The sequence below is a fragment of the Maniola hyperantus genome, chromosome 15 (assembly GCF_902806685.2).
Source record: "Maniola hyperantus chromosome 15, iAphHyp1.2, whole genome shotgun sequence".
Lineage (NCBI taxonomy): Eukaryota > Metazoa > Arthropoda > Insecta > Lepidoptera > Nymphalidae > Maniola > Maniola hyperantus.
In genome coordinates, this window is record NC_048550.1 from 13,136,645 (window position 1) to 13,162,522 (window position 25,878).

The 25,878-nt window shown below is 36.0% G+C and overlaps 3 protein-coding genes across 4 annotated transcripts in view; 2 read left to right on the forward strand and 1 right to left on the reverse strand.

Annotated features, from left to right (window-relative positions):
- The first annotated feature begins 136 nt into the window (after window positions 1-136).
- On the forward strand, window positions 137-9,660 carry Dd (CTD nuclear envelope phosphatase 1-like protein dullard). The gene is made up of 7 exons (XM_034975989.2): window positions 137-394; window positions 479-545; window positions 3,007-3,197; window positions 3,500-3,612; window positions 4,220-4,335; window positions 5,102-5,253; window positions 5,683-9,660. The coding sequence occupies exons 1-6, from the start codon at window positions 296-298 to the stop codon at window positions 5,245-5,247; spliced, it is 732 nt and encodes a 243-aa protein (XP_034831880.1). The 5' UTR covers window positions 137-295; the 3' UTR covers window positions 5,248-5,253; window positions 5,683-9,660.
- Window positions 9,661-13,207: 3,547 nt separating this feature from the next.
- Window positions 13,208-18,486, reverse strand: DCP1 (decapping protein 1). Its single transcript, XM_069503643.1, has one exon. It carries the CDS (start codon window positions 18,387-18,389, stop codon window positions 17,124-17,126), a length of 1,266 nt encoding a protein of 421 aa, XP_069359744.1. The 5' UTR covers window positions 18,390-18,486; the 3' UTR covers window positions 13,208-17,123.
- A 1,186-nt stretch (window positions 18,487-19,672) lies between these two features.
- Gart (trifunctional purine biosynthetic protein adenosine-3 Gart) overlaps window positions 19,673-25,878 on the forward strand; it is a 39,932-nt gene continuing 33,726 nt past the window's right edge. For both annotated transcript variants that reach the window (XM_069503595.1, XM_034975976.2), the window contains exons 1-2: window positions 19,673-20,079; window positions 24,314-24,561. In XM_069503595.1, the coding sequence (XP_069359696.1) occupies window positions 19,909-20,079; window positions 24,314-24,561 (419 nt within the window). In that variant the 5' untranslated portion in view covers window positions 19,673-19,908. The remainder of the gene's footprint in view (window positions 20,080-24,313; window positions 24,562-25,878) is intronic.

Sequence of the window (25,878 nt, forward strand, 5' to 3'; positions counted from 1 at the left end):
CGACTTGATATCTCGGAGTCGAGTTTTCAATACATCACTAAAAACCACAGACAAAATGATAAGAAACACAGAAAACGTACCTAGACGAAAAGAAAGTAGGAAAGAGCAATTTTATCCATGGTACGAGATTTGGGTGATTTGGGTCGATTATGTCATGGCGGTTAGACGTTTTCGGCACTCGGTTTCCGTTTCGTTGAATTTGTTTTGAATTACGCCGTCAATGATCTCTTTGGGTCCATTGTTATTTAATACTCACGGTTCCTGTATATTAGTAATCGTTTCATAAACTTTTCAAATGCTGAAACAATTGCAAATGGGCCTTCGCGCGTTCATGCTAATCGCTTCCAAAGTATGGAGTTGTTTTTGTTATATGTTTAGAAAGCAATATCGAGCGGTAAATATAGATGTATTTGGTGGTGTTTCGTGAAATTTACATGTATTTACGAGTAATGTGTCTCACGTGGCGTTTGCTTTTCAGTTGGCTCAATACCAGTCCGTCAAATATGAAATTTATCCACTCTCTCCCGTTTCTCGACACAGGCTGAGTAAGTACGAATAGATTTTATCAGTAAAGCTGCAAAAAATCGCAAGACTTGCGACAGTAAACAGTTATCGCGGACGTACGAACACGTTATCAGTTACATCCTTGTCTATTTTTAGCAGTATCTATGTTGTACCCTTTCACCAATAAACTAGTCATTTTTCTCAACAAATACATACAAATTAACACCGTAACATATGGCCAGCAAATGTGTATACAAATTCCTATTTTTGTTTGTACTACATGCCTGGTTCTTCATGTTGAGGTGATAACTTACTAAACAGATTATAAACAAGTGTTATATGAAATTAGCAAATTGTTTAACTTAAGCAAATCAAAAACTTGATAGCTTCAAAATACTGTAGTCTATTTAAGTATATAAATAACCTGATATTCAAAAAGAATAATTATTTACTCAGCACAATATGTAGAGTAGCTTAAAAGAAACATTCATTAAAAGGTCCATATATTATATCTCATATGCCAGCTAAAAACTGCAACTATTTGCAAAGTTGCAAGTAGGTACATTATTTGCATTTTATTTATTGGGTTGCGTTGAACAAGTTGAGTTTGTTTATATACCTAGTACCTACTAATTTTGCTTATACATAAATTGAAAATCAGTATGTAATAAAAGATTTGTATTTTTAGTACCAAGTTATTTAGTTCTATTAAAATGTCTTCTTCATAACTTTATCATAGTGGTATAACAATCATGGTAAAGTTTAGAAAAAAAGGCATGAATTTCCCAAATTTACTTCTATATTTCATAGACCTATTCAAGATCAGACCTGTAAGTTTGCTTCAGTGTGTATTACCATTTACCATAGTTAATCGTCACGAAATTGATTTTGCATTCATAAAGAGCTGTGATAGGACAATGGTTCAGACTCCCTTCTATTCAGGAGTGCATGGGGTTCAATACCGGGCATGTACCTCTTAACTTTTTGGATGTGAAGCAATTAACTATCACTTTCTTCAACTGTGAATGAAAACATCGCGTATCGTGAGGAAACCTGCATGCCTGAGATTTCTCCATAATGTTCTCAAATGTGTGTCAAGTCTGCCAATCCTCACTTGGCTAGCATGGTGGACTATGGCTGAACACTTCTCGTACTGAGACGTGATCTATAGTGAGCTGGGAATGAGTTGATGATGATGATGAAATGGCAGATTCACAATTTTGACTAGTCTGCAACTGAGCCTCCTTAAAGGGGATTTTATTCTAAGAGGGTATTTAAATAATAAAACTCATTCTATTTCTTAGAATTCTTTACAAGTGCAATATTATGACAAAATACTTGTTTTTATATGAGGATAAAATGTATGAACCAGTAGTTACCAGGAAAATCACATTTGTGTCATCTTATTGTTTTTATATTTGTATTATAAACTTTTATTAGGTCATTGAAAATCTATCAAAACACGTTTTCTAACTAATACTAAAACTATAAAGTAATAAAACTATTTTGTTGAATAGTAACCAATAATGGATACCAACAAAAAGGTTATTATTATTATTATTATTTTTAATAGACTAACCAGCTTTCGCTGATGCGTCTATATCAGAAGTGCTTTGAGTCTTCCAAATGTTTGTCCAATCTATTCTTCTATCTATTTATAATATAAAAATGAATCACTTAATGTGTTGCTGATCGCAAATCTCGAGAACAGCTGAACCGTTTCGCGAATACTTTTTTTATAATATTCCTTGAAGTGCGAGGATGGTTCTTACGGAGAGAAAAATTTAAAACATTTGAATCGACTGTTAGGCGGAACGAAGTTCGCCGGGGCAGCTAGTTGCCAATAGAGAACAATGTAGGTGGCTACCTTCTTTTATCTTCTGGAAAACAGATTCCACCCAAGATGTAAAGGATGAATATATAATTATCTTCTACTAGCTGATAACTTAGACTCACGTCTGTGTGGATTTAGGTATTTAAAATTATCTTCGGGGATAAAAAATATAGACTATGTACCTTCTTAGGATACAAGCTATCCAATAATGTTTGTGGCTACAGAAGTAAAGGATGAATATATTATCTTCTACTAGCTGATAATTACTTAGACTCACATCTGTTGCTCTGTTGCAACATGATTGAAGGACAAACCAATAAACCAACAAGCAAACACACTTTCACATTAATTATAATAAAGTCGAAGTCAAATGATTTATTCAAAATAGGTAATAAATTACTCTTTTTAACCGACTTCAAAAAAGGAGGAGGTTCTCAATTCGTCGGAATCTTTTTATTAATTGTCAGTTGTTGGATTTGTATGATATAGTGGTGATAATAATTATTTCGCAAAACTTAAAACTAAATCTACGAGCGTTCCAAACGCGCCCAAGTCTGAGAAGAGCCCACAACAAACAAATATGGGTGTGATTCGATTATAGAGGGGGCTCGATGATTCTGTGATTGCTATTTACTTCATTCCTTAAAGTATCCTTTTCTTGGTTCCAGGTCTAGTCAAAAGAAAAATGTTAGTCCTGGACTTGGACGAGACGCTCATCCACTCGCACCACGACGCGATGCTGCGGCCCACCGTCAAGCCGGGCACTCCGCCCGACTTCGTGCTCAAAGTCACCATAGACAAGCATCCTGTTAGATTCTTTGTGCACAAACGGCCGCATGTCGACTATTTTCTAGATATTGTAAGTATAATTAACACCTGCACATGATGACATTTATGGCTGACTACATAGACTAGGTACACAAATTTCAAACTTCTATTTTACCCCCTTGTTGAATTTTCAAAGATTGTTTCTTAGCAAATGTCTATGTCATTGTAGCTATCTGTCAAATTTCAGCCTGATCTGTCCAGTAGTTTGTGCTGTGCGTGGATAGATCAGTCAGTCAGTCAGCTTTCCTTTTTATAGTAAAGATTTGATTTATGACATAGTATAATAATGGGATGTTGGGAAGTATAGGGTTAAACTAAGCTGTTGAATGTCAGGTATCGCAGTGGTATGAGCTGGTGGTGTTCACGGCGTCCATGGAGATCTACGGTGCAGCTGTGGCCGACAAGCTGGACAACGGCAGGGGGATCCTGCGGAGACGGTTTTACAGGTAACCTGCCTCTGGCCAGGTGGCTGCCTGGTAAGAAGAAGAGCCTGCCCGTAGCGTGTTTTTCGATTACATCAGTCTACTAAGCTGGTATTTTATGATCTTACTAGCTGATGGATATAGTATTTTTAATCCCTCGTTGATTTTCCAGGATAAAAAGTAGCCAGTGCTAAGTCAGGGTAACAGCTATCTCCATTCAAAAGCCAAATCCATCCAGTACCCCAAGCTCCCAAATAGGAGGCAGATCTAAAACATTCAATCACTATCCATACTAATATTATAAATGCGAAAGTGTGTCTGTTTGTGTGCAAGCTTTTCACTGCCCAGCAGTTTATTCGATTTAAATGAAATTTGGTACAGATTTAGCTTACAGCCTGTGAACAAACATAGGCTACTTTTTATCCCGGAAAATCAAAAAGTTCCCACAGAATTCTTAAAGGTCCATCTGCTTAACCAATTTACATATGAAATTTGGTACAGAGGTAGCTTACGTCCCAAAAAAGCAAAGAGTTCCTATTGGATTTTTAAAAAACTAAATTCACGCGGACGAAATCGCGGGCATTATCTGGTAGTAAATAAATGCTTACGTATTATAAATATAAATTTGCAGACAACACTGCACGGCAGAGCACGGCTCGTACACAAAGAACCTGTCGTCGATATGCGACGACCTCAACAGGGTGTTTATCCTCGACAACTCGCCCGGCGCCTACCGGGACTTCCCAGGTAATATTGCATGTCTGCCTCCCAAGTCCCAGGTATATAATAGTGCAAAATCCTCCTCCCTAGGAAATTATTTGATACAATAGTTCTAAATCCTCCTTGCTAAGTAATATTTTAGTTCTTCAGTAATATAGTAATCCTCCTTCCTAGGTAATGTAAGTACTAATCTCCCTTTCCAAATAATATAATAGTGCTGAAATTTTCGTCACAAGTAATAAACTTAATAGTGGTGAATTCTCCTTTCACGGTAATATAATAGTACTAAATGCTCCTTCCCGGCTAATAGTGTTAAATCCCCCTTTCCACGTGATATGAGTTATAATATCCTCCTTCCCAGGTAATACAATAGTGCTAAATCTGTGGGTAATATTTGTTTTCTTACCCAATTAATATACTAGTGCAAAATCGTTCTCCCTAGGCAATATAAAATGCTGTTTCTCCCTCCCAAGTAATAAAATTGTGCTAAATCCTCATTTGCAGTTTACAATAGTAAACTAGTAGTAGTCTAAATATATAAAATGAAATGGTGACTGACTAACTGATCTACGCACGCACAGCTCAAACTACTGGACGGATCGGGCTGAAATTTGCCACGCAGATAGCTATTATGACGTAGGCATCCGCTAAGAAAGGATTTTTGAAAATTCAACCCCTAAGGGGGTAAAATAGGGGTTCGAAAATTGTGTAGTCCACGCGAAGTCGCGGGCATGAGCTAGTAAGTTTCTAATAGTAGTAGATTGCAAATTAAAAAGTGTATATTTGTTTTCAGATAACGCAATACCAATAAAGTCCTGGTTCTCGGACCCCCTGGACGTGGCGTTACTCAACCTCCTACCGGTGCTGGACGCGTTGCGTTTCACGCACGACGTGCGCTCCGTGCTCTCGCGCAACCTACATTTGCATCGCCTCTGGTAGCGACGCGTGAGTATACTATTTTATTTTATTTCTTTTTAGGGTTCCGTACCTCAAAAGGAAAAACGGAACCCTTATATGATCACTTTATTGTCTATCTGTCTGTCAAGAAACCTATGAAATTTGGCAGGTTGGTAGGTCTTATAGCAGACATTCGGGGAAAAATCAGAAAACCTTGAATTTTTGGTTACATCACAAAAAAAAAAATTGTGGTCATGAACTAATAATTAGTATTTTCAATTTTCGAAGTAAAATAGCTATATCAAGTGGGGTATCATATGAAAGGGCTTCGCCTGTGCATTTTAAAACAGATTTTTATTTATTTTTAAGCGTCATAGTTTTTGAATTATTCTGCAAAATGTCGAAAAAATACGACTGTAGTACAGAACCCTCCATGTTATGTGACAGAGAAAGTAATTTGCCATCTCTTTCTTTCAGATGAATACCGGCTTTTGTACAAATTGAGGAGGCCGTAGCGCTTTCGGATCCTATTTATTATTATTTTCACTCGTTAGGTCCTCCAGCGCTTCTATTCAACTATACATATAGATTTAATATAGTTAAATAAAGTTTTGTTTTAAAATATACAGTGATTAGTGTATAAATAATTATAATAAGTAATATACTTAGGCAGTATATTATAAGTCACCTACGATTGTAGGGTTGTTGGGTGGGTTTTGAAACACCCTGTTAATATCAGGACTTTGTATAATATGTGCGTCTCTTTCGCGCGTACCGCGTAGAGTAAGACGGCTGTTTTCTATATCAGATGTTTTTAAGAGTAGCGTATAGACGTCCAATCCAAAGCACCGTTACGGCCTGTACTCTCCATAAATTTTGTGTATTTGGCCAAATCAAACTTTCATTTGGTCTATTTTGCCAAATCAAACTTTCATTCGGTCAATATTTGCCAAATCAAACTTTCATTTGTTCAGTTAATTTGTTTTAAATCTTAAAAAACTTGATCATTTACAATAACATGGAATTGTTGATATTTCTTTTTTAAATTGTTTGCAGTTTTGTGCATGTTATTTTATCAAAACTCTTGATATATTTCCCCCATAATAAGTTAGGGAAAATATATCAATATCATGGGGTATTAATAATTTTACTAATTGAAATTTTTCATTCAATTTTTTCCAATTCTTATAAAGTCTTGATCATTTAGTAAGTAGAAATTGGGAATATTTTGTAAAAAAAATTGTTTGCAGTTTTGCAGATGTTATGTTCTTAAAATATGGGATTCGAAATTAAAATTAACGAAAGTCCCCTTTTATCGTAAATTTTTTAATTTAGTTTTCTAATTCTAGAATGACAGATGCGGGCGCCATCTTAACTTTCTGAACCTTGTCACTATGGTTGGCAATACTTTTAGAACTGTCAATTAAGTTTATAATCTATAAACTACCGGACTAGATATATTAAAATCTGATCTAGCATTTTTTTGTTATATTATGGAGAGAACAGGTTTCAAGTGTTCAAATTTCAAATGTTATTTGAAATCATTTAGTCAAAAATTAATTAAGTTGATAAATAATAATTCATAGCGAAATTTTCTTATGACTTTTTTAGTCCATGTCAAAAATGCAATTTTTGTTTTTATTTTTAATCAACGTTAAAATGCAATAACTTTTACCCCACCTGAAAATAATCACTAGATATTAAATATCCACTACCATAAAGCTTAAAATGCGTATTATATTAAAAAATAAAATAGGTATACGCTAGTAAAAGTAGACCCTGGTTAATTTATTTTTAATATTAAAAATATAAACTAAAAGATTATTTCTCAGAATTAATCTCAGACTATTTGCTTCCATAGGACATTGAAAACTCATTTTCTTTAGACTCTGGCATATCATAAATTTAAGTGACAACTGTAAACATTTTTGTACTGTATTTGACTGAATATCTTGCTGTTTATCCGGCTCGAAGGACCAAAAATGTATAGAATACAGTCCATGGAAATGACATGAGGTAGAAAGGTAATGAGATGTATATTTGCTTTTTACATTTTTATATGGAAGTAGGATAATTTTATGCTTAATCCTAAGCGTGTACATGTCAAGAAATAAACTGACACTGAATATGTTTCCTATAATTTAATATATTACGCATTGGAAGTTTAAGCCGGAAAGTACAGAATGCATTATTTTATGTTAATCCAAAAATTGTTTTACCCCGATGGAATTACAAACAAGTCCTAATTTTTATAGAACCTTTATATTTTTCAGTTTTGAAGTTTTGAATTCTTGTAAATTATTTTTGTTTCTAAAAAAGAATGTAAACGATTTGTGCTTTTCTGAAAACTTTTCTACTTTCACTTAATTTGTTTTGTTTGGAAAAACACAAATCGTTCCCTTTATGATAATGATTTAACTCCTCACGCGCCACTTTAACTTTTTAAAATCAAATTTTATGTCAAAAGTACGATTTTAGTCCTTATTTTAAAGGTGAACCGTACTTTTGACATTACAGTTGACACGTAGAGCTAAAATGGCGAGTTAGATCTCAAAATGTATCCATTATACTATGGAACTCCGAACTACCATGTACAAAAAATCAAAAACCAAATCAGCTACAAACTATGTATAGTACGCGACAGGTCGAGATGGCAATCGGGGTATGAGGCGATGGGACGCCTCACTCACCCGCGCTATCCCGCACGGGGCTAGCGCGGGGGCTGTGTGGGTGTGCGGGGCGTCCCGCAAGTGTCGCGTACTATAGTTTACTAATTAACGCTATTTAAACTTGCTCCTTAGATCGCACCATTATTTAATGCAATTATACTTTAGTCAATACTTGTGTAAGCTATTCTGATCCTTGTTTCCACGGAACTAGGGTGAAATATACTTTTAAGCCAGGTTAAGTTAGTATGTATAAAAATGTATAAATACAACTTTGTATATAGCAATAATAAAAAGCGTTGTTAGTAAACTGTTAGATAATTTATAATGCATGTTATACATATAACTATGTTTGAAATGTCTCTTTTAGACTTCACATATGTATTGTATAAAATGGTACACCTAAAACCCAGTTTAAATAGTAAAAGCTAGAATAATTATAATCAGTCATGTTTAAACTAACAAACTAAATTGTCTACGGACTGAATGTTTTTTTTAAAGGCTTTGCCAGAACATTTGCTTCATTCAGCTTCACCTACTTAACCTTCGTTTAATTCAGGACCTCTTTCGCGATCTTCTGGCTTCGACTGTCTAGGGATAGGACAGATAAGACTATGAAGTGAAGATGACCAAAATTCGTTCTGCATTCTAGTTTCTACTAGGTAAAAAAGGTTTCAATTGTGACATTAATGTAATATTATTGCATTCTGAATTCTAATCTGCGCATGTTCATTCTTATGTTGAGATCTATAGAGCGTACTTTGACTTTGCTCAGACTTAAGATTGAGTTAAAACGAGACAGATTTATGTGAGAGATATAGCTCTGTCTCGTATTAACTCTGTCTTAAGTCTAAGCTAAGTCAGAGTGCGCTATATAGATCGCCTTAGAAATCTGTAACATCAAAAATCCTTAAGATTTTAGTTTTTTTTGTCGAGAAACATCCATGACATTCTCAAGACATTAAACTTTAATAAAATTAATTTCAATTAAAGTATTGCTGTAATAAAAGGCTTTGAAAAAATTCAAAAGCTTTTATAAAATGCCTATTATGACAGCTATTGAGAAAACTTAACTGATGTCTTTACATGGCAACGGCAACAATCGTGGAACTACAGTGCGACAAGGCTATCTTGGCGCGTGGCGAAAATCGGAACTAACGTTGCCGTCAAGTGTCCCCTTTGTTCTTGTTTGAATATACTAAGCCTTTCTTCTCCAACAGCGCCCCCCTGTCAATGTCATTCAAGTGCCAAGAGAGCCTTGTCACACTGTACGGGCTAAAAAGATGCAGTGCAAACCCCAGTCGGGGTATTTTTGAAAACTTTAAACTACTTGTTTATAAGTATAGGTACTATGACTTCAAACCATATTGAATTTGTTTTACTCGTATTATTGTAGTCTGAACCCAATATAAAATATACGAATACGAATTTAAGCTCGAACCAATCACGGTAAAGTTTTCGGCAATCTTGGTATTTCAGCTGTACACAAATTTAGTCTTAGTTAAATTTTACTGGCCTTAAAGAAGTACTATTTCTTTTTCCTCTGGGAACATTGTGTAAAGAGAAGTACTACAGTAATCGGCAAAACCACTATTCTTGATAATTTGCATGCAATATGCATCCTATATATATTTATTCATATTATTATAACATTAATAGCATAGGTAACGAATGTTTTGAGAAACGAAGCGTTCATGTAAATATAGTTTTTTCTTTAGCATATCAAATGCTCCACTGTTGAGTCACAGGGTGATTTGTTTACTAAGTGAGATTAAAATAAAAATATCAATTTTCTGTTTTACTTTGAACTACCTACCTAACAAGAAATAATGTAGAAAAAAAGCATTTGTTTACTGTTATATTTTTATCCAAAAAATCCAGTGAGTTTGCACTGGCGAAACATTCACTCATAATGCGTAAGAAATGACTTCTCGCGCGCTATTTTTACTTTACGTGTCAAATCTCATGTTAAAAGTATGATTTTAGTCCTCATTTTAAAGGTGAACCGTAACTTTTTACATGACAGTTGACAAAAATGGCGAGTGTGAAATCATTTTGTACGGACTATACATAAAAACATGTTGAAAACTCTGTTTTCACTTACGTAACTATATCAAACTGCTGCGTTTCATAATTTGTTGAAGAGATTGACATTTTAACAAATCTTAAAATCTGTCAAAGAATTTACTCGTTTTTCTGCAGTGCGTACATAAATTCAACAAGTCATGAGAGATTCGTCGCATATACGATGTCAACCAATCACAATTTACGTTTGATGTTTTTTGGTGCAAATTCACCGAAGTGCAGTGCGTAATCGCCGTTAGGCTATTTTGAAACTTGATTTCACGACCAATTTGGTACCTATGTTTATGTAATTCTACCATTTCCTTTAAACTGTGTTTAAGATTTATAAAATTCATGGTTCTAAATTTCAAGCAGCAATAAGTAATTTAATCGATGTAATAACTGTCATTTCATTTTTAAAATCAACGCCATATTGAAGGTGGATCCACACTTGCGCACGCGCACCAACCGTGCACACGACGCGCTACGATCGTCAATGGACGCCGCATCATTGCCTCTATACGCAAGTACCTACATGTCGCCAACGCTTATAATAATACTACATGATGTCCGAGACATCGTCCGCGTGGATTTAGGCTGTTAAAAATCCCGTGGGAACTGTTTGATTTTCCGGGATAAAAAGCCTCCCGGGATGCAAGCTATCTCTGTACCAAATTTCTTAAAAATCGGTTAAACGGACGGGCCGTGAAAAGCTAGCAGACAGACAGACACACTTTCGCATTTATAATATTAGTATGGATTATGTTTGTACTCGCTTCCGGAAACTCAGGAATATGTGCACGCCGTGACTTGTACAAAATGCACGCGAACCGCTCGCAAACTACTTGTGGACACGTCCACATTGTTCTTACGACACGCGTTATATTCGTGCGCGTGCGCAGGTGTGGATGAGCCTTTAGATGAAAATTTACAAATTCTTAAATTCCAAACTCAGGGCTAACAAATATTGATAAAATACATTTTGTAAAACTTTTATATAAAAGTAAAACGCTTATTATCACGACAAATAGCACAATTGAACAAAAAAGGAATTATTTTTCAATGATTATAATATAGCAATAATTAAACGGAATCAAATGTAACTACCTACCCATGTACCATGCATTTATTATTTAATTATGCATTATTGATGAAAACTATTCTTTAATGTAAATGGGTTTTTTCTAATATTTTGTTTAAACCTTTTTTTTCACATTCGTCTTAATAAGTACTTACTGCTTACCTATTGTACATAGGTACTTGCCCTACGTGAATTATTACTGTATATTTACTATGTAAATATAAAACCAGTGTGAGAAGTTACTTTTTAGCACTAAGGTCGGCCGTATATTGCCAGAAACTCTCTCCTGTCCCACTTACTCTGAGAACATTAAAAGCGCACTTCCGATCCGGCAACATTCTAAAGCTGAGATCTATAGAGCGCACTTTGACTTTGCTCAGACTTAAGATTGAGTTAAAACGAGACAGATTTATGTGAGAGATATACAATGGCCCCGATTCTCTAGTCTCTCTCTAAACTAAATTTAGGTATCTGCATCCTTTTCTTTTTACTAATGCTAAAAAAGGAACGGAACATCACATTCACATTTAAAGACTAAATTTTAGTGCAAAATACAAATTTAAATAGTAGGTTCGCGACTGCGCGCTAAAATCACGGGTTTTACCATCTAAAAATTAAATTTAAAACTGTCAAACTGTGTCTGTCCTTTTCATATTACATTAGTAAGATGAGCATGCGAACACTCTAAAATTAGGTTGTGCTCAGAATCAGTGCCAAATTGTCTCGTTTTAACTCTGTCTTAAGTCTAGGCTAAGGCAGAGTGCGCTCTATAGATCTCACCCTAAGTCTGCGGTGTTTAGTACAAAATGTATGAGCAGATCTGTGGCATTCGGCGTGCGTCGATTTTTTTCTGATAGAAACTGGTACAATGCGGCCGGTCTAAAGCCTAATTTGCATGAGGGACCTGCTATCAGAGACGGTTACCACTAAATTGTTAACGTTAAAAACTACCAAAACATTTCGTTGTTACGTTAAAAAGATGACGTTAATTGTAGCGGTATACCAACATGAATTAACGTCATGTACTTAACAGAAAAATATGCGTCGAGCGAAGATGCTACTTTGTACACGGCATCTTTAGGCAATAATCTGTATAGCTAACGATGCCGTGTACAAACTAGCATATTACTCTAGGCATATAATTACTAGTACCTATTACCGGAATATTGTTACTTTTACCGGTATTAAATAATCTTTAGGTATCGGTATTATTACCGGTACTTCGGTAACGCTATGAAAAAATACCGATAATTCAGTCCCTAAAAACTGCTATTATTTTAAAAATGTCACTGTTTACACATTTTTGTGAAAATGAACTATTTCGAATGGCCCATCTCTGAACATTTCACTGTATTTCTAAGTAGACAATTGACATTTTCGTGTCTAATGTTAAAAAAAATGAAAATTGTGCGACAATTTTCTGGTCTCGACTGGTTGTTTAAAAGTTCAAAAGCGATTTGTAATATAGAAATATTAAATCGATTTAAAAAATATGTCTTTATTTCATTTCTTCAACTAAATTAACTGTTTGCCTGGGTTTATTTTATTCCTGGCTTCACATTTTGCTAGCCCGCTGAGTGATGCTTTCTATGGGCCCATAGTTACAGGGTATAATGCATGTCGCATAGGTAACTGAATAGGTTCCTGCGGTAGTGGAGCGGTGCGATTGCGTGATGCAAGAGCTCGGTAATTTGTCAACTTTATACTTTAGGTATTGTATAACAGCTGTCACCCAATCTGAACCGCTCCACTACCGAGCCTACTCAGTTATACGTTATGTGCTATAGGTACATAATAGCGACCATGTCTCGGATCCTTAGTATTTGACAACTAGTCAAATCAGTAACTTTTTAACCTTGACCTTTAGAAAAAGATAGTGGAGCGTTGTCTTTGTCGTTGAGACCGACAAAAAACAGAGACGAAGCCAAACTCTTTCTCAAGTTCGGTGTACAGTAGCCGACAAGAAATAATGTACATCGACCTTTAGAATGAGATTTCGGCTTTGTAGAGCGTTGTCTCTGTCACTCATACCTACCTATGTGACGTTTTGTCGGTCTCAACGATAGAGACAACGCTCTACGAAATCTCTAAAGGTCAATGTACAATATTTTCTGCCGCCTACCGTACCTACCTACTATATTTCCATAAGTATACTAGTTAAGGTCATTTAAATTAAACTCAAACAAATGAATCAAGTGAAATGTTTAATTTGCCACTACTTTGGATTTTGGAATATTTTGTTCCAATTTAAATCGGGATTCTACAAAACATTTTATACAATGTAATATACTTATTATTGATGCCGTAATTTTATAAACAGTTGTAATTTCTTCAATATATGGGAGCCTTTATCAAAATCTATACTAATACCATAAATGCGAAAATGTCTGTCTGTCTAATCAGTTATCTTTTCACAGCCCATCCGTTTAACCTATTTTGATGAAAGGTAGGTGCAGAGATAGCTTGCATCCTGAAGCAATTTATTCCCTGGCTAATTTTTATCCCTGAAAATCAGAAACATTCCGTCAGGATTTTTAAAAACCTGAATCCATACGGACGAAATCTGGCATCATCTAGTATTTATAAAAATCAATTTGGGTAAGTACAATTTTTTTCATAGGCTGCCAAAGTTAAAATAATCTAAAATCTCAGTTGTGTTCAATAGCTCCAGAGTCCCGTGGGTGGAAGACACGGTCTACCCGCGAAATTCAAATTTAATTTGGTTTTGTGAACTAATACGACAAAGTAGGCTTATGGCATTCAAATTGAGCCCCTAGCAGTATCATCTTTACAGGCTTATATGAAAATCTTTACTTAAAAGTGTCCAGTTTAAGAAATTAGTCAAAATAATGAGTTTGACGTGAGCTACTCACAACACACTTTTGTAAACTACAAATTGTGAAAAACCAAATTAAATTTGAATTTCGCCGGCAGACCCGTGTCTTGGGCCTTAAGCAAGATATTTAGCTTTATCATTTACACTTCTCATACAGGTACAAATTACTAAGATCTTATAAGATGGATTTAGATACTAAGTTACAAAAGGTGGTAATTTGGTGGCACATTTGGCGCCGATTCTGTTATCTTTCTCTAAACTAAATTTAGAGTATCTGCATCTTTTTCCTTTTAATATTGCTAAAACGGGACGGAACATTAATTTTACATTTGAAGATTCTAAATTTTAGTGCACGCTACAAATTTAAACAGTAGGCTCGCGACTGGCAGCTTAAGTCACGCGGTTTGACGGGTCTAAATTAAATTTAGAACTGTCAAACTGTGTCTGTCCTTTTCATATTACATTAGTAAGAAGAGGATGTGAATACTCTAAAATCTAGGTGTGCTCAGAATCAGTTCCATTCATATCTAAACTAAATAGATAAGTCTAAAAGTAGTGCTATTCTTTTCCGCAAGGCAAATTGTGAATAGGATAGTGCTACATTTTAGATCTATCAATTTTGTTTAGTTTAGATATTTGTGAACAATTTCTAAACTAAAATAGTTTAGTTCATATACAGTGCGATAAGGCTCTCTTGGCACTTGAATGACATTGACAGGGGGGCGCTGTTGGAGAACAAAGGCTTAGAATATTCAAACAAGAACGAAGGGGACACTTGATGGCAACGTTAGTTCCGATTTTCGCTACGCGCCAAGATAGTCTTGTCGCACTGTAGATGGTTTACAAGAGAATTGGTACCAATGTCGCTAATTTTTGTACACAATTTTTAAACTAAATTGACACAGGTCTAAATCTAGTGGATATCCTTTTTTGCACAGAGCATTATGAAAGGAATAACAGTAGATTTACACCTGTCATTTCAGTTTAGTTTAGAGATTGTGTACAATAGAATTAGTCACCTAAATGAAACAATTTTTTTTTTAAACAAAGGGCAGAAACACATTTTCAACACATAACAATTGATTTGTTTCAAAATGTTGAAGTAGTATTTTTTAAGAAACAACATTACAAAAATAGGACACCACTTTTAAAAAAAAAGAATTTTAGCCATGTTAATTATGACTATCATTCCGCTTTCCCCACCAACTAAGGGTAAAGCTTGTGCTAGGAGTAGGTACGACAATAGTGCAAACGGTAGGGTTTGCACTGCATTGGATGTTTGTAATGTGATTCTTATCAGAAAAAATACTACCATTGGATTTTCTTTTGAAGATTCCATGTTAGAAATATACTTCTGCTCCATCATCTATAAAAATGTAGACAATATATTTAAATTTCATTGTTGCTTGTAATATTTATACATAGTAAAATAATAAAATTAGGTACAAACTAGCTAAATTAAAATAATGCTTGAAATCTAAATTGACAGAAGGCCTTGAAAACCATATTTTTGTAGTTTTTTTTAAATATATTTTCCATACAGAATATTTTTGTACCTACCTAGTTACTTAAATATACCTATGGTTAATCAAAATCAGCATAATAATATATAACTACCAAACAATAATAACAATTGATACTGAAGCCACAAATGTGGTTGGTTATTAAAAAAAAAATGGTTTGCAGCAAAAAAGGTTGAAGCTATTTTTGCAGGTATGTAGTTAATTGAGAAGATAAGAAGATGATGTTTATGTTAAATAATCAATGATAATATCACTAATAAATTTAGCATTAAGTTTACAGCGCAGGAGCATAGTGGAGTTTTAAGTAGAAGAAAGATTTTAAAACTTCAAGTTTTTACTTATCAAGGAAGAAATGGTTTATAATAAGTTATCAAAGTTTGGTTACTTGGTATAGAAAATCAAAGATTTATTTATATTATATTAAAGAAATAGAAAAAAAATTGCATATGGTACCTATCTTAAATACAATACAAATAGTCAAAATCATGTCCTTATTTTTCGAAATTCAATGTATTTATCAAAAGTTGAAAATATATTATCATGTTTATGCTAAACTAAGTATGTATAAAATGATAAAACCGGCCAAGTGCGAGTCAGACTCGCGGACAGGTTCCGTACTACAGACATATTTTTTCTACATTTTGCATGATAAATCAAAAACTATTATGCATAAAAAAAACTGTTTTAGAATGTACAGGTAAGCCCTTTCCACTTGGTATAGTAATCTTACTTTGAAATGAAAGTTGAAAATACTAATATTTTTTCACAAACACATTTTAATTTTTTTTGTGATGTAACCACACATTTACGGTTTTCAGGTTTTTTCCCCTTATGTCTGTTATAAGACTTACCTACCTGCTAAATTTCATGCTTCTAGGTCAACGGGAAGTACCCTCTAGGTTTCTTGATAGACATACAGACAGACAATAAAGTGATCCTATAAGGGTTCCGTTTTTCCTTTTGGGGCACAGAACCCTAAAAATATGTTGCATGTTTTTTAATGAAAATAGCAAACAAACAAGCTGGCAGATCACCTGATGTTAAGTGATTACTGCCCCCCATGAACATTTGCAGCACCAGAGGAACCGCCAAGGTGTTGCAGGCCTTTCAGGAATTTGTTATTAATTAGGTGTCTTTAGTTATCAATTATAATGGAGATTTAGTCATACTTTTACAGCACAAAATTGTGTTTAGTTAGTATCACTTTTCACAACACTATGTTCTGAATTCAAAATCAAAATATTTTAATTTGCTCCAGAAATATTAGACTTAAATTATAGACTATATCCCAAGCATGATATAGCTGTAATTGAAATCTATTAATTCTCGCATCTACCAAGATAATTATGTGAGTAATTTGGTAAAACAAGTAAAAAAAATATATGTACTGTAACAATTCGTATCAATATTCAATATTGTCAATACAGTACAGCAATCATTTCACAATAGAATAGAAAACCTGGACAAGGCCATTCAAGTAAAACTATGAAGCCAATATAAATATCACAAATAGCTTTCCTGTCACACATTTATGTGACTTATCATCAGATCAAGTCACCAAAATTCATTCTTTATACAGACTTAAATGACACTGTCAAAGGTTTAAAACTTATTTAAAAATACTCTGTCCAAACAACTCACTACAAAAGTAATAGTTCTAAACATTTTTAGAGGATTTATACTTCAAATTACAACTGTACATTAAATACCACTGGCGACATCAGCGGATTGTCCACTAAGAATGAATTTTATGAAACAGAGAAAGCTTTTTCTGAAAACGATTTTACGTAACCCTCATGCAACTTGTTGACAAAGTCGGCATCATGTTTGAGGAGATAGTTGAAAGCTTGAAGAAGCTGATTCCTAGTCAGAGGCTCAGGGGAAGCCTGAATTTCGTTTCCTGGTGAGGCTGTGAACATTGTAGGCGGCATCAGAGCCGGTTTCTGTTGGTTCGCTAGTGAATTAATAATTGGATAAACACCTGCGACTTCTTCTAACTTACCACCGTTAAAGGAGCCCACTGGATGCCCCATTTCCTGAGATTGATTCAAATATGAGGCTAGTGGAGAAGTGGGCTTCGGCGAAGAGATGTGCATCAGGTTGAGTTCGCTCTCTAATGGATTAGGTCCATTTGTGTCTATACAATCGAGCTGTATTTTCTTGAGACTCATTCGCTGCGGGTTTTGCTTCTCGATGGGAGTAGACTTTAACTGGAAAGAGCTATTCTGCCTCATGACCGGATCTATAGATGCATTGCCATTTGCACTCAGTGCATCCTGTGGCGTGACTGAGCGCTGCTGTTTCTCTATATGCTCCACAGAGTGTGCCGGGTTGCTCATTAGCCTTTGCAGGAGGAGTGGGCCTTCTCGCACGTCTGTGGGCCGCGGCCCGAAGATCCCTGGAGATGGAAGAGAGGACACTGCAGGCATCTGTGCCGCCGCGCCACTCCCCGCCTTAGCGAAGAAATCCATCACACTTTGTGATGCCATGTCGGGCGCCCGCGACGGTGTTGTGTCATTTTTATTCGCCATCCCGTTCGTAGAATTAAAATCGTCTTGAGCCTTGCTCAGCATGCTAAATATGTCTACCGGAGCGGTCGCCTTCGCTGGGGTTGTGTACGTTGGATTCTGGGGCATCTCGCTGGGTGTTTTAACTAGAGAATTCAATTTCGTGGCCACCCTAACGCATTCGTCTTTGTCATAAAACCATATGCCGTAAATGCGACACTTGGCGTTTCTATATAATAAGAATGGCTCTTTTAATTGCAATTCGATACCTTTAGAAACGGGCTCGATGAGATTATTCGTATTTAATCTGTTCATTATCACCAAACTGTGGTAAGGTTCACCATTTCTACTGTACACAAACAAAGCACCTTCGATGTTCGTTTTCTCCCATTCGTTCTCTTCGAAAGTATATAGTGCGACGTGGGTAGCACTGTCAATTATTTCTCTTGCATATGGATCTGCCCTCTTCAATGCGGCGAAATTCATTCGGAGACCGGTGTCAGCCATTTTATTTAAAACACAAATATTTTTTTACACAATGAACAAGCATCACCGTCACAGGAAAATGACAGAAATCGCCATATTGAATTTTGTGCCAACTGCCAACTGTCATTCATCACAGACCATGAACTCCGCGTACATTGTTGTGATTTTGTTGGATGTACAGTACATGGTGCTTATGTACTATACATGTATGTACTGTGCATGGTGATTATCTACTATATACTTGGTGCTTATGGTGCTACAAGAGCGAAAGTAGCGCCCTCATTTAATTTTAGTTTTTTCGGTCGATCCGGGTCGATCTAAATAGGTAGGTCTATTACAAAATACATATTATGGTATGTAGATAAAGCTAGCTTCAAGTTTTAACGTACAGATAGACATGCTCATTTCTAGCTCCAAAGCATTATTTTTCGACCAAATACTACCTAGCTAGCCTAGCCTAGCCTATACTGAAATGAAATTCTAAAGTTAGCAATGCTGTACTCTGTGAATATCCTACGTAAAAATAGTAGGTACTCGGTGGTAAATATTTTGGTGAATTACCTATAGTGCGACAAGATGGACAAGGCTCTCTTAGCGAGTGGCGAAAATCAGAACTAACGTTGTCGTCAAGTGTCCCCTTTGATCTTCTTTGAATAGTCCGAATAGCCTACCTGCAATCGAATCGTTGCTTCAAATTTTTCACTTCTAGCTAATCACAAGATCACGAACCCAAATTTTTGAAAATCAAATTTTTGGACGCCTTCTTGCATTCCAAACAAAAGGATGATTTTATTCAGTTCTGGCGCAGGGCCTCTTTTCACTACATGCTACACTGGCAAACACAGAGAGTTTGCTATTAAATAGCATAGCATGTTAACAAGCATGATATTTAATAGCTTGTCTATCTGTACCTTTTTGGATATTTTCATTAAAATATTTTAAAAAACATATAATTTTTGTAATGTTCAACCCCTAGTTCAACCATTGTTCAACACAAATGACATCATAATGTTTCTAAAGTTACCCTGTTTGACTGTACCAAAGATCATCTTCAAAGTTTCTAACTCTGCTAACCTTTTTTTTCTGCTGCGCGATTGCGGGAGAATGACAGCTACAATGTCACGATCGCAATCATCTCTGATTGGTTAATGCTCGCTCACTATTGGCTACAATGCATTTTTGCAACAAGAATCGCACAAATTCAGCCAATCAGAACAATTGAGATTGTAATAATTATTGATCTCGATATGGATCTTGATCCATTGCGTCGCCGTCAATCAAATAAAATCAAAACGTCATTTTAAAGTTTACGGATATTGGGGGTGGTTGTGTTAAAATTAATTAAAATAAAATGCTTATTTTTAATTAAAAACTTTGTTAAGTGCTAAAACATTAATGCAGTACTATAATTAGAAATATATACCACTGCTTTGATATTACACTTTGTAAATTTTTCGTATATAAACACGCGGCATAATTTGATAAACAAGTGTTCTTTTTGTAGTTTTTGTATTATTTAGTGTGATTTACTTTAAAGATAATGTCTGAAAACGTTCTGGTGATTGGTAGCGGAGGTCGGGAACACGCGTTGTGTTGGAAACTCGCTGAATCTCCTTTAGTGAAGAGAATTTTTTGTGCCCCGGGCAGTGTTGGTATTTCTTCTATCAAAGATATCGTAGAAAGTGTGGACCTTGATGTTAAAGATTTTTCTGTAAGTATCAAGAATTTTCCAATTTTTTCTCAAATAAACAAATAGAATAAATACACAACCTACTCGTCCCGAGTGATGAAAATTATTCTTCTTCTTTTCTTATTGGGTGGTCAATGTCTAAAAATATAAAAGGAAAAGGTGACTGACTGACTGACTGACTGATCTATCAACGTACAGCTCAAACTATTGAACGGATCGGGCTGGAATTTGGCATGCAGATCGCTATTATGACTTAGGCATCAAAATTCAACCCCTAAGGGGGTGAAATAGGGGTTTGAAATTTGTGTAGTCCACGCGGACGAAGTCGCAAGCATAAGAAAGTTTTAAATAAAATCTATATGCAAATCTTGAGTTTCTAGACCAGTGATTTTAGCTATGTTGATATGTTAGTCAGTCTGTTTATCTATTTACTACCCATAAGATATGCAACTCAGATTATTGTAAAGTACTGATTATGAACTTATGACCATATCCAACTTGGAGTAAGTATAAAAATTCAATCATAGTCCTATTGCTATTGAGGTTCTTATCAAAACTATGTGGTTGTCTGCCATCTGGTAGAGATCATTCAAAACGATAAGGCCACCCGTTGTACCCACCTAATTTTACTATGAAGTAAAATTAGGTGCCTACAACAGGTTTATTTTATTGTTTGTATTTCTTTTTTGGTGTACAAGCATCATTCATTCATTCATAATTTTTCTTGATTTTAAAGGTATGGTCAAATTATGTACTTACAACTAACTTAAAAATGAAGTAGGTAGTAGAATAAAATAATTACTTAATAAGTACTTAAGTTACTTAAGTACTTAAATAACTATTTCTGTTTGTGTAGTATGTTCTGCTTTTCAAGTAGTTTTTGGATTTTTTTTACAAAAATATACATCACTACCCCTATTATAAATGTGAAAGTGTGTTTGTTTGTTGGTTTGTCTTTCAATCACATCGCAACTGAGCAACGGATCGACTTGATTTTTTGCATGGGTATAGTAAAGACCTGGAGAGTGATATAGGCTACTTTTTATCCCGGAAGATCCTACCGGATTTTTAAAAGCCTAAATCCACCTGTCCAAAGTTGTGGTCCGCCATGCGGGCATCAGCTAGTATTTCTATAAAGAAGTAAAATTGTATTAAAATTATTATCAACTTACTAGTTTTTATAATATAAAAATGTTTTTCTTCTTTGGCAAAATACACTGGACAGACTGGACTGAGTTGATAGTTTTGTAATTCTAAATTATTTACTAAGTAAATACTTGCTTAAGTTTTTTTTTTTTTTTTTTTTTTAATAGCGAGCAAGCGAGCAGGCGGGTCACCTGATGTTAAGTGATTACCGCCGCCCATGAACATTTGCAGCACCAGAGGAGCCGCCGATGCGTTGCCGGCCTTTTAGGAATTTGTTGGTCCGCCCCTTGAATAACCCCATGTTATAATCTAGAGGGAACACCGCCGATGGGAGTTGTTGGGTGGGAAGTATCTTACTGTTCAGAATTAAGTAAATACTACTTCAGAACTGCCCCTCAAACCCAAGTGTCCACTTGAACAAGACCGGTAGCCTATTTTTTAATCCTTAGAAAGAGCTTAAAAAAACATTAATCAAAAATCTCTACAGTTATCTTGACGAAAGGCACAACTGGCGCAGTGGTCTTATAAGTGGGATGTCCCGGGTTCGATTCCTGGCAGGGGTTTCAAATTTTATAATTTCTAAATTTCTGGTCTGGTCTGGTGAGAGGCTTCGACCATGTCTAGTTACCACAGTTTCGGCAAAGCAGTGCCGTTAGAAACGTAGAAACCGTAAGGGGCATGGTTTTATTAAAAACTGCCATACCCCTTCCAGGTTAGCCCGCTTCCATCTTAGACTGCATCTTCACTTACCACCAGGTGAGATTGCAGTCAAGGGCTAACTTGTACCTGAAAAAAAACCGGCCAAGGAGTTCCGTACTACAGTCGTATTTTTTCGTCATTTTACACGATAATTCAAAAACTATGATGCATAAAGGTGAAGACCTTTCATATGATACCCCACTTGATATAGTTATCTTACTTCGAAAATTGAAAATACTAATTATTAGTTCATGACCACAATTTTTTTGTGTGTGATGTAACCACAAATTCATGGTTTTCAGATTTTTCCCCGAAGGTCAGCTATAAGACCTACCTACCTGCCAAATTTCATGATTCTAGGTCAACGGAAAGTACCCTGTAGGTTTCTTGACAGACAGACAAACAAAGTGATCCTATAAGGGTTCCGTGTTTCCTTTTGAGGTACAGAACCCTAAAAACATAACTCAGCAAAATTAGAGGTGTATGCCCGGGATTGAACCCCAGACTACGATAACAAAATTTCTTCAATATGCTTGCCACTGAATTTAAGTAGCCAGTCAACAATCTAATTGTGATAACCCTTGAACCCACTTTCTGTTCTAACTTAATGTCTCTTAGTGACAATCATTTGTTGCTAACTTAAGATAACAACTTTCTTGCAAACAAAGGGAAATCTACTCTGTTCTAGAAAGTTCCACTATCTAAGCATTATTTTATCAAACTAGCTTATGCTTATCACCACTATACCTATCTTACAAATCCAACATCTGACTATCAAAAAGAGTAATTTATTACCTACTAGCTTATGCCCGCGACTTCGTCCGCGTGGACTACACAAATTTTAAACCCCTATTATACACCCTTAGGTTTGATTTTTAATCAAATATTAACAACAAAACTTCTTTATCAACACTTCAAAACTAACAGACTTTCATACAAACTTCAAACCCCTATTTTACCCCTTTAGGGGTTGAATTTTGAAAAATCCTTTCTTAGCGGACGCCTACGTTATAATAGCTATCTGCATGCCGAATTTCAGCCTGATCCGTCCAGTACTTTGAGCTGTGCGTTGATAGATCAGTCAGTCAGTCAGTCAGTCAGTCACCTTTTCCTTTTATATATATAGATTTTGAATAAATCATTTGACTTTGACTTGCGACTTCGTCCGCGTGGACTAGGTACACAAATTTCAAGCCCTCATTTCACGTTAGGGGTTGAATTTTTAAAGATCCTCTATTAGCGATGCCTACGTCATAATCTACATGCCTTTCAGCCTGATCCATCCAGTAGTTTGAGCTGTGCGTTGATAGATCAGTCAGTCACCTTTTCCTTTTATATATTTACTAGCTTATGCTCGCGACTTCGTCCGCGTGGACTACACAAATTTCAAGCCCTCATGTGACCCCCTCAAGGGTTGAATTTTCAAAAATGCTTTATTAGCGGATGCCTACGTCATAATAGCTATTTGCATGCCCAGCCAAATCCGTCCTGTAATATAAAGGGCCTTTTATCACTAATCCGTGATTTAACGGTTCCGCGTAAAAAATACGTATCTAATATACGTATTTGTATGACGGCCACTTCAAGAATCACGGATACGAACCGAATACGGATGAGTGCACAAAGGCCCATAGTGTGAAGTGTGATACGATTTATTTTAATGAGTTATATATAACGGGTATTACGATTAATTTTTGTTTTTATTTGTCGATATTTCAAACCAATTGCACGGGTCGTGGTCGCGACGGGACTCAATACATTAAAATACTGTTATATAAAAGCGAAATACCATTCACGCACTCACTGTCTGACTAATCACGAAATCTCAGGAACTATAAAGCCTACAAACTTGAAATTTGGAAGGTAGGTTCCTTCTAAGACTTAGGTGTCAGCTAAGAAACGGTTTTGTCAAATTCCCCCCTTAAGGGCGTAAAAGGTGGGGTCGAAGGTTGTATGAAAGTCCTGTTTTTAAAGTTAGAGACCTGAAAATCGACATTTAGGTTATTAGCTTTAAATAGTAAAAATCTGTATAAGTCAATTTGGGAAATTCCCCCTTAAGGGTGGTAAAATAGGGGGGGAAAGTTTTTATTGAAAAGTTTTAACCATAGTTATTTTTACTTGAAATTTGAAATGTAGGTTCTCTCTAGGGGGTAGGTATTAGATAAGAAAGGATCTAACTAAATTCCCCCCCTAAGGAGGTGAAATGGCGGTTAATAGGTTGTATGAAAGTCCTATGTTTTTGAAGTTAGAGACGTGAAAATCGACATTTAGGTTATGATAAAAATCGATATAAGTCAATTTGGGAAATTCCCCTCTTATATAGGTTATATAGGTACATTAAAATATGTCGTTATTCCACGAAATAAGCTTAAAATCATTAGTGTGATATGATTGTTTTCATTTCCAACAGGCTCTAGCAACATGGTCCAAAAGCAACTCAATAGACCTAGTCGTCATCGGCCCAGAAGACCCCCTCGCGAACGGCATAGTGGACGCCCTACAGCCGAAGGGCATCAAATGCTTTGGTCCCACCAAAGGCGGCGCCCAGATCGAGGCTAACAAGGATTGGTCCAAGAAGTTCATGCAGAAGTATCAGATCCCCACAGCGAGGTACAAGTCCTTCACTGATGCTGATGCTGCCAAGGAGTTCATTAGAAGGTAGATAATTTTGTTCTTGTAATGTATGTGGTTAGGACGTCCGCCTTCTAATCGGACTTCGGGAGTTCTATCCCGGGCACGTACCTCTAACTTTTCGGAGTTATGTGCGTTTTAATTAATTAAATATCACTTGCTTTAACGGTGAAGGAAAACATCGGGAGGAAACCTGCATGCCTCAGAATTCTCCATAATGTTCTCAAAGGTGTGTGAAGTCTACCAATCCGAACATGGCCAGCGTGGTAGACTATGGCCAAAACCCTTCTCACTCTGAGAGGAGACCCGTGCTCTGTAGTGAGCCGGTGATGGGTTGATCACATAGAGCAGAAACGAAGAGGAGATGTTGTATTAAGATTTCCCTATGAAATATCGAGTGACATTTTGCGGGGTGAGGGGTTGTGGAACGCCGCCCACTTCTCAATTTCCCATCTGCGGGTTAGTAGCAAAACTACTCGCTTAACGACCTAACATCGATATATTGATGTCACTACATAGTTCAGCTATCTCACACTAGATGTCAATAAGTGTAGAAATTACGTATAAAATTACTTACAAATGAAATGTAATACCATTCATAGCATCAGAACGTCTGTCTGAATAACTTTGACACGATAAAACACAACACTTCATCCTTTTGTTCTTAAAAACGCGAAAACACACCGATAATACGAGTCTCAATATATGTGAACCTGACGAACGCAGACAGCATACTAACTAAGGCCCCGCCCACAGTGATGACGTCAGGACCTAGTTGAAAATCACAGTGCACAGTTGCTTAGGCCAACTCCTCTTTGTTTCTGCTCTATGGTTGATCATGACATGACAATGTTTGTGATGTCCTCCTGGCTGAGTTTCAGCCAGCAGGCCAATCTCAAATGTGACTAGCCCAACTATGCAGGACATATTGTAATCCACAATCTAAATATATAAAACGAAAAGGTGACTGACTGACTGATCAATCAACGCACAGCTCAAACTACTGGACGGATCGGGCTGAAATTTCTCATGCTGATATGATTTAGACATCCGCTAATAAAGGCTTTTTGAAAAATCAACCCCTAAGAGGGTGAAATAGAGGTTTGAAATTTGTGTAATCCACTGGGACGAAGTCGCGAGCATATAAGCTAGTCACAGTATAAAGAGAGACAGTAGTCCAGTTTGATTTCGTGGTAGACGACAACCACGGATGATCTCGACATAGCGGCCCTAACTATGCAATGTAGCAATGTCTTATCAAGTAAAGCGAAAAATCAGAAAACTGTTTGCGTTTACATCACGACAAAAAAATCTGGTATAAGTCCCGCAAATTGCTATTGCTCT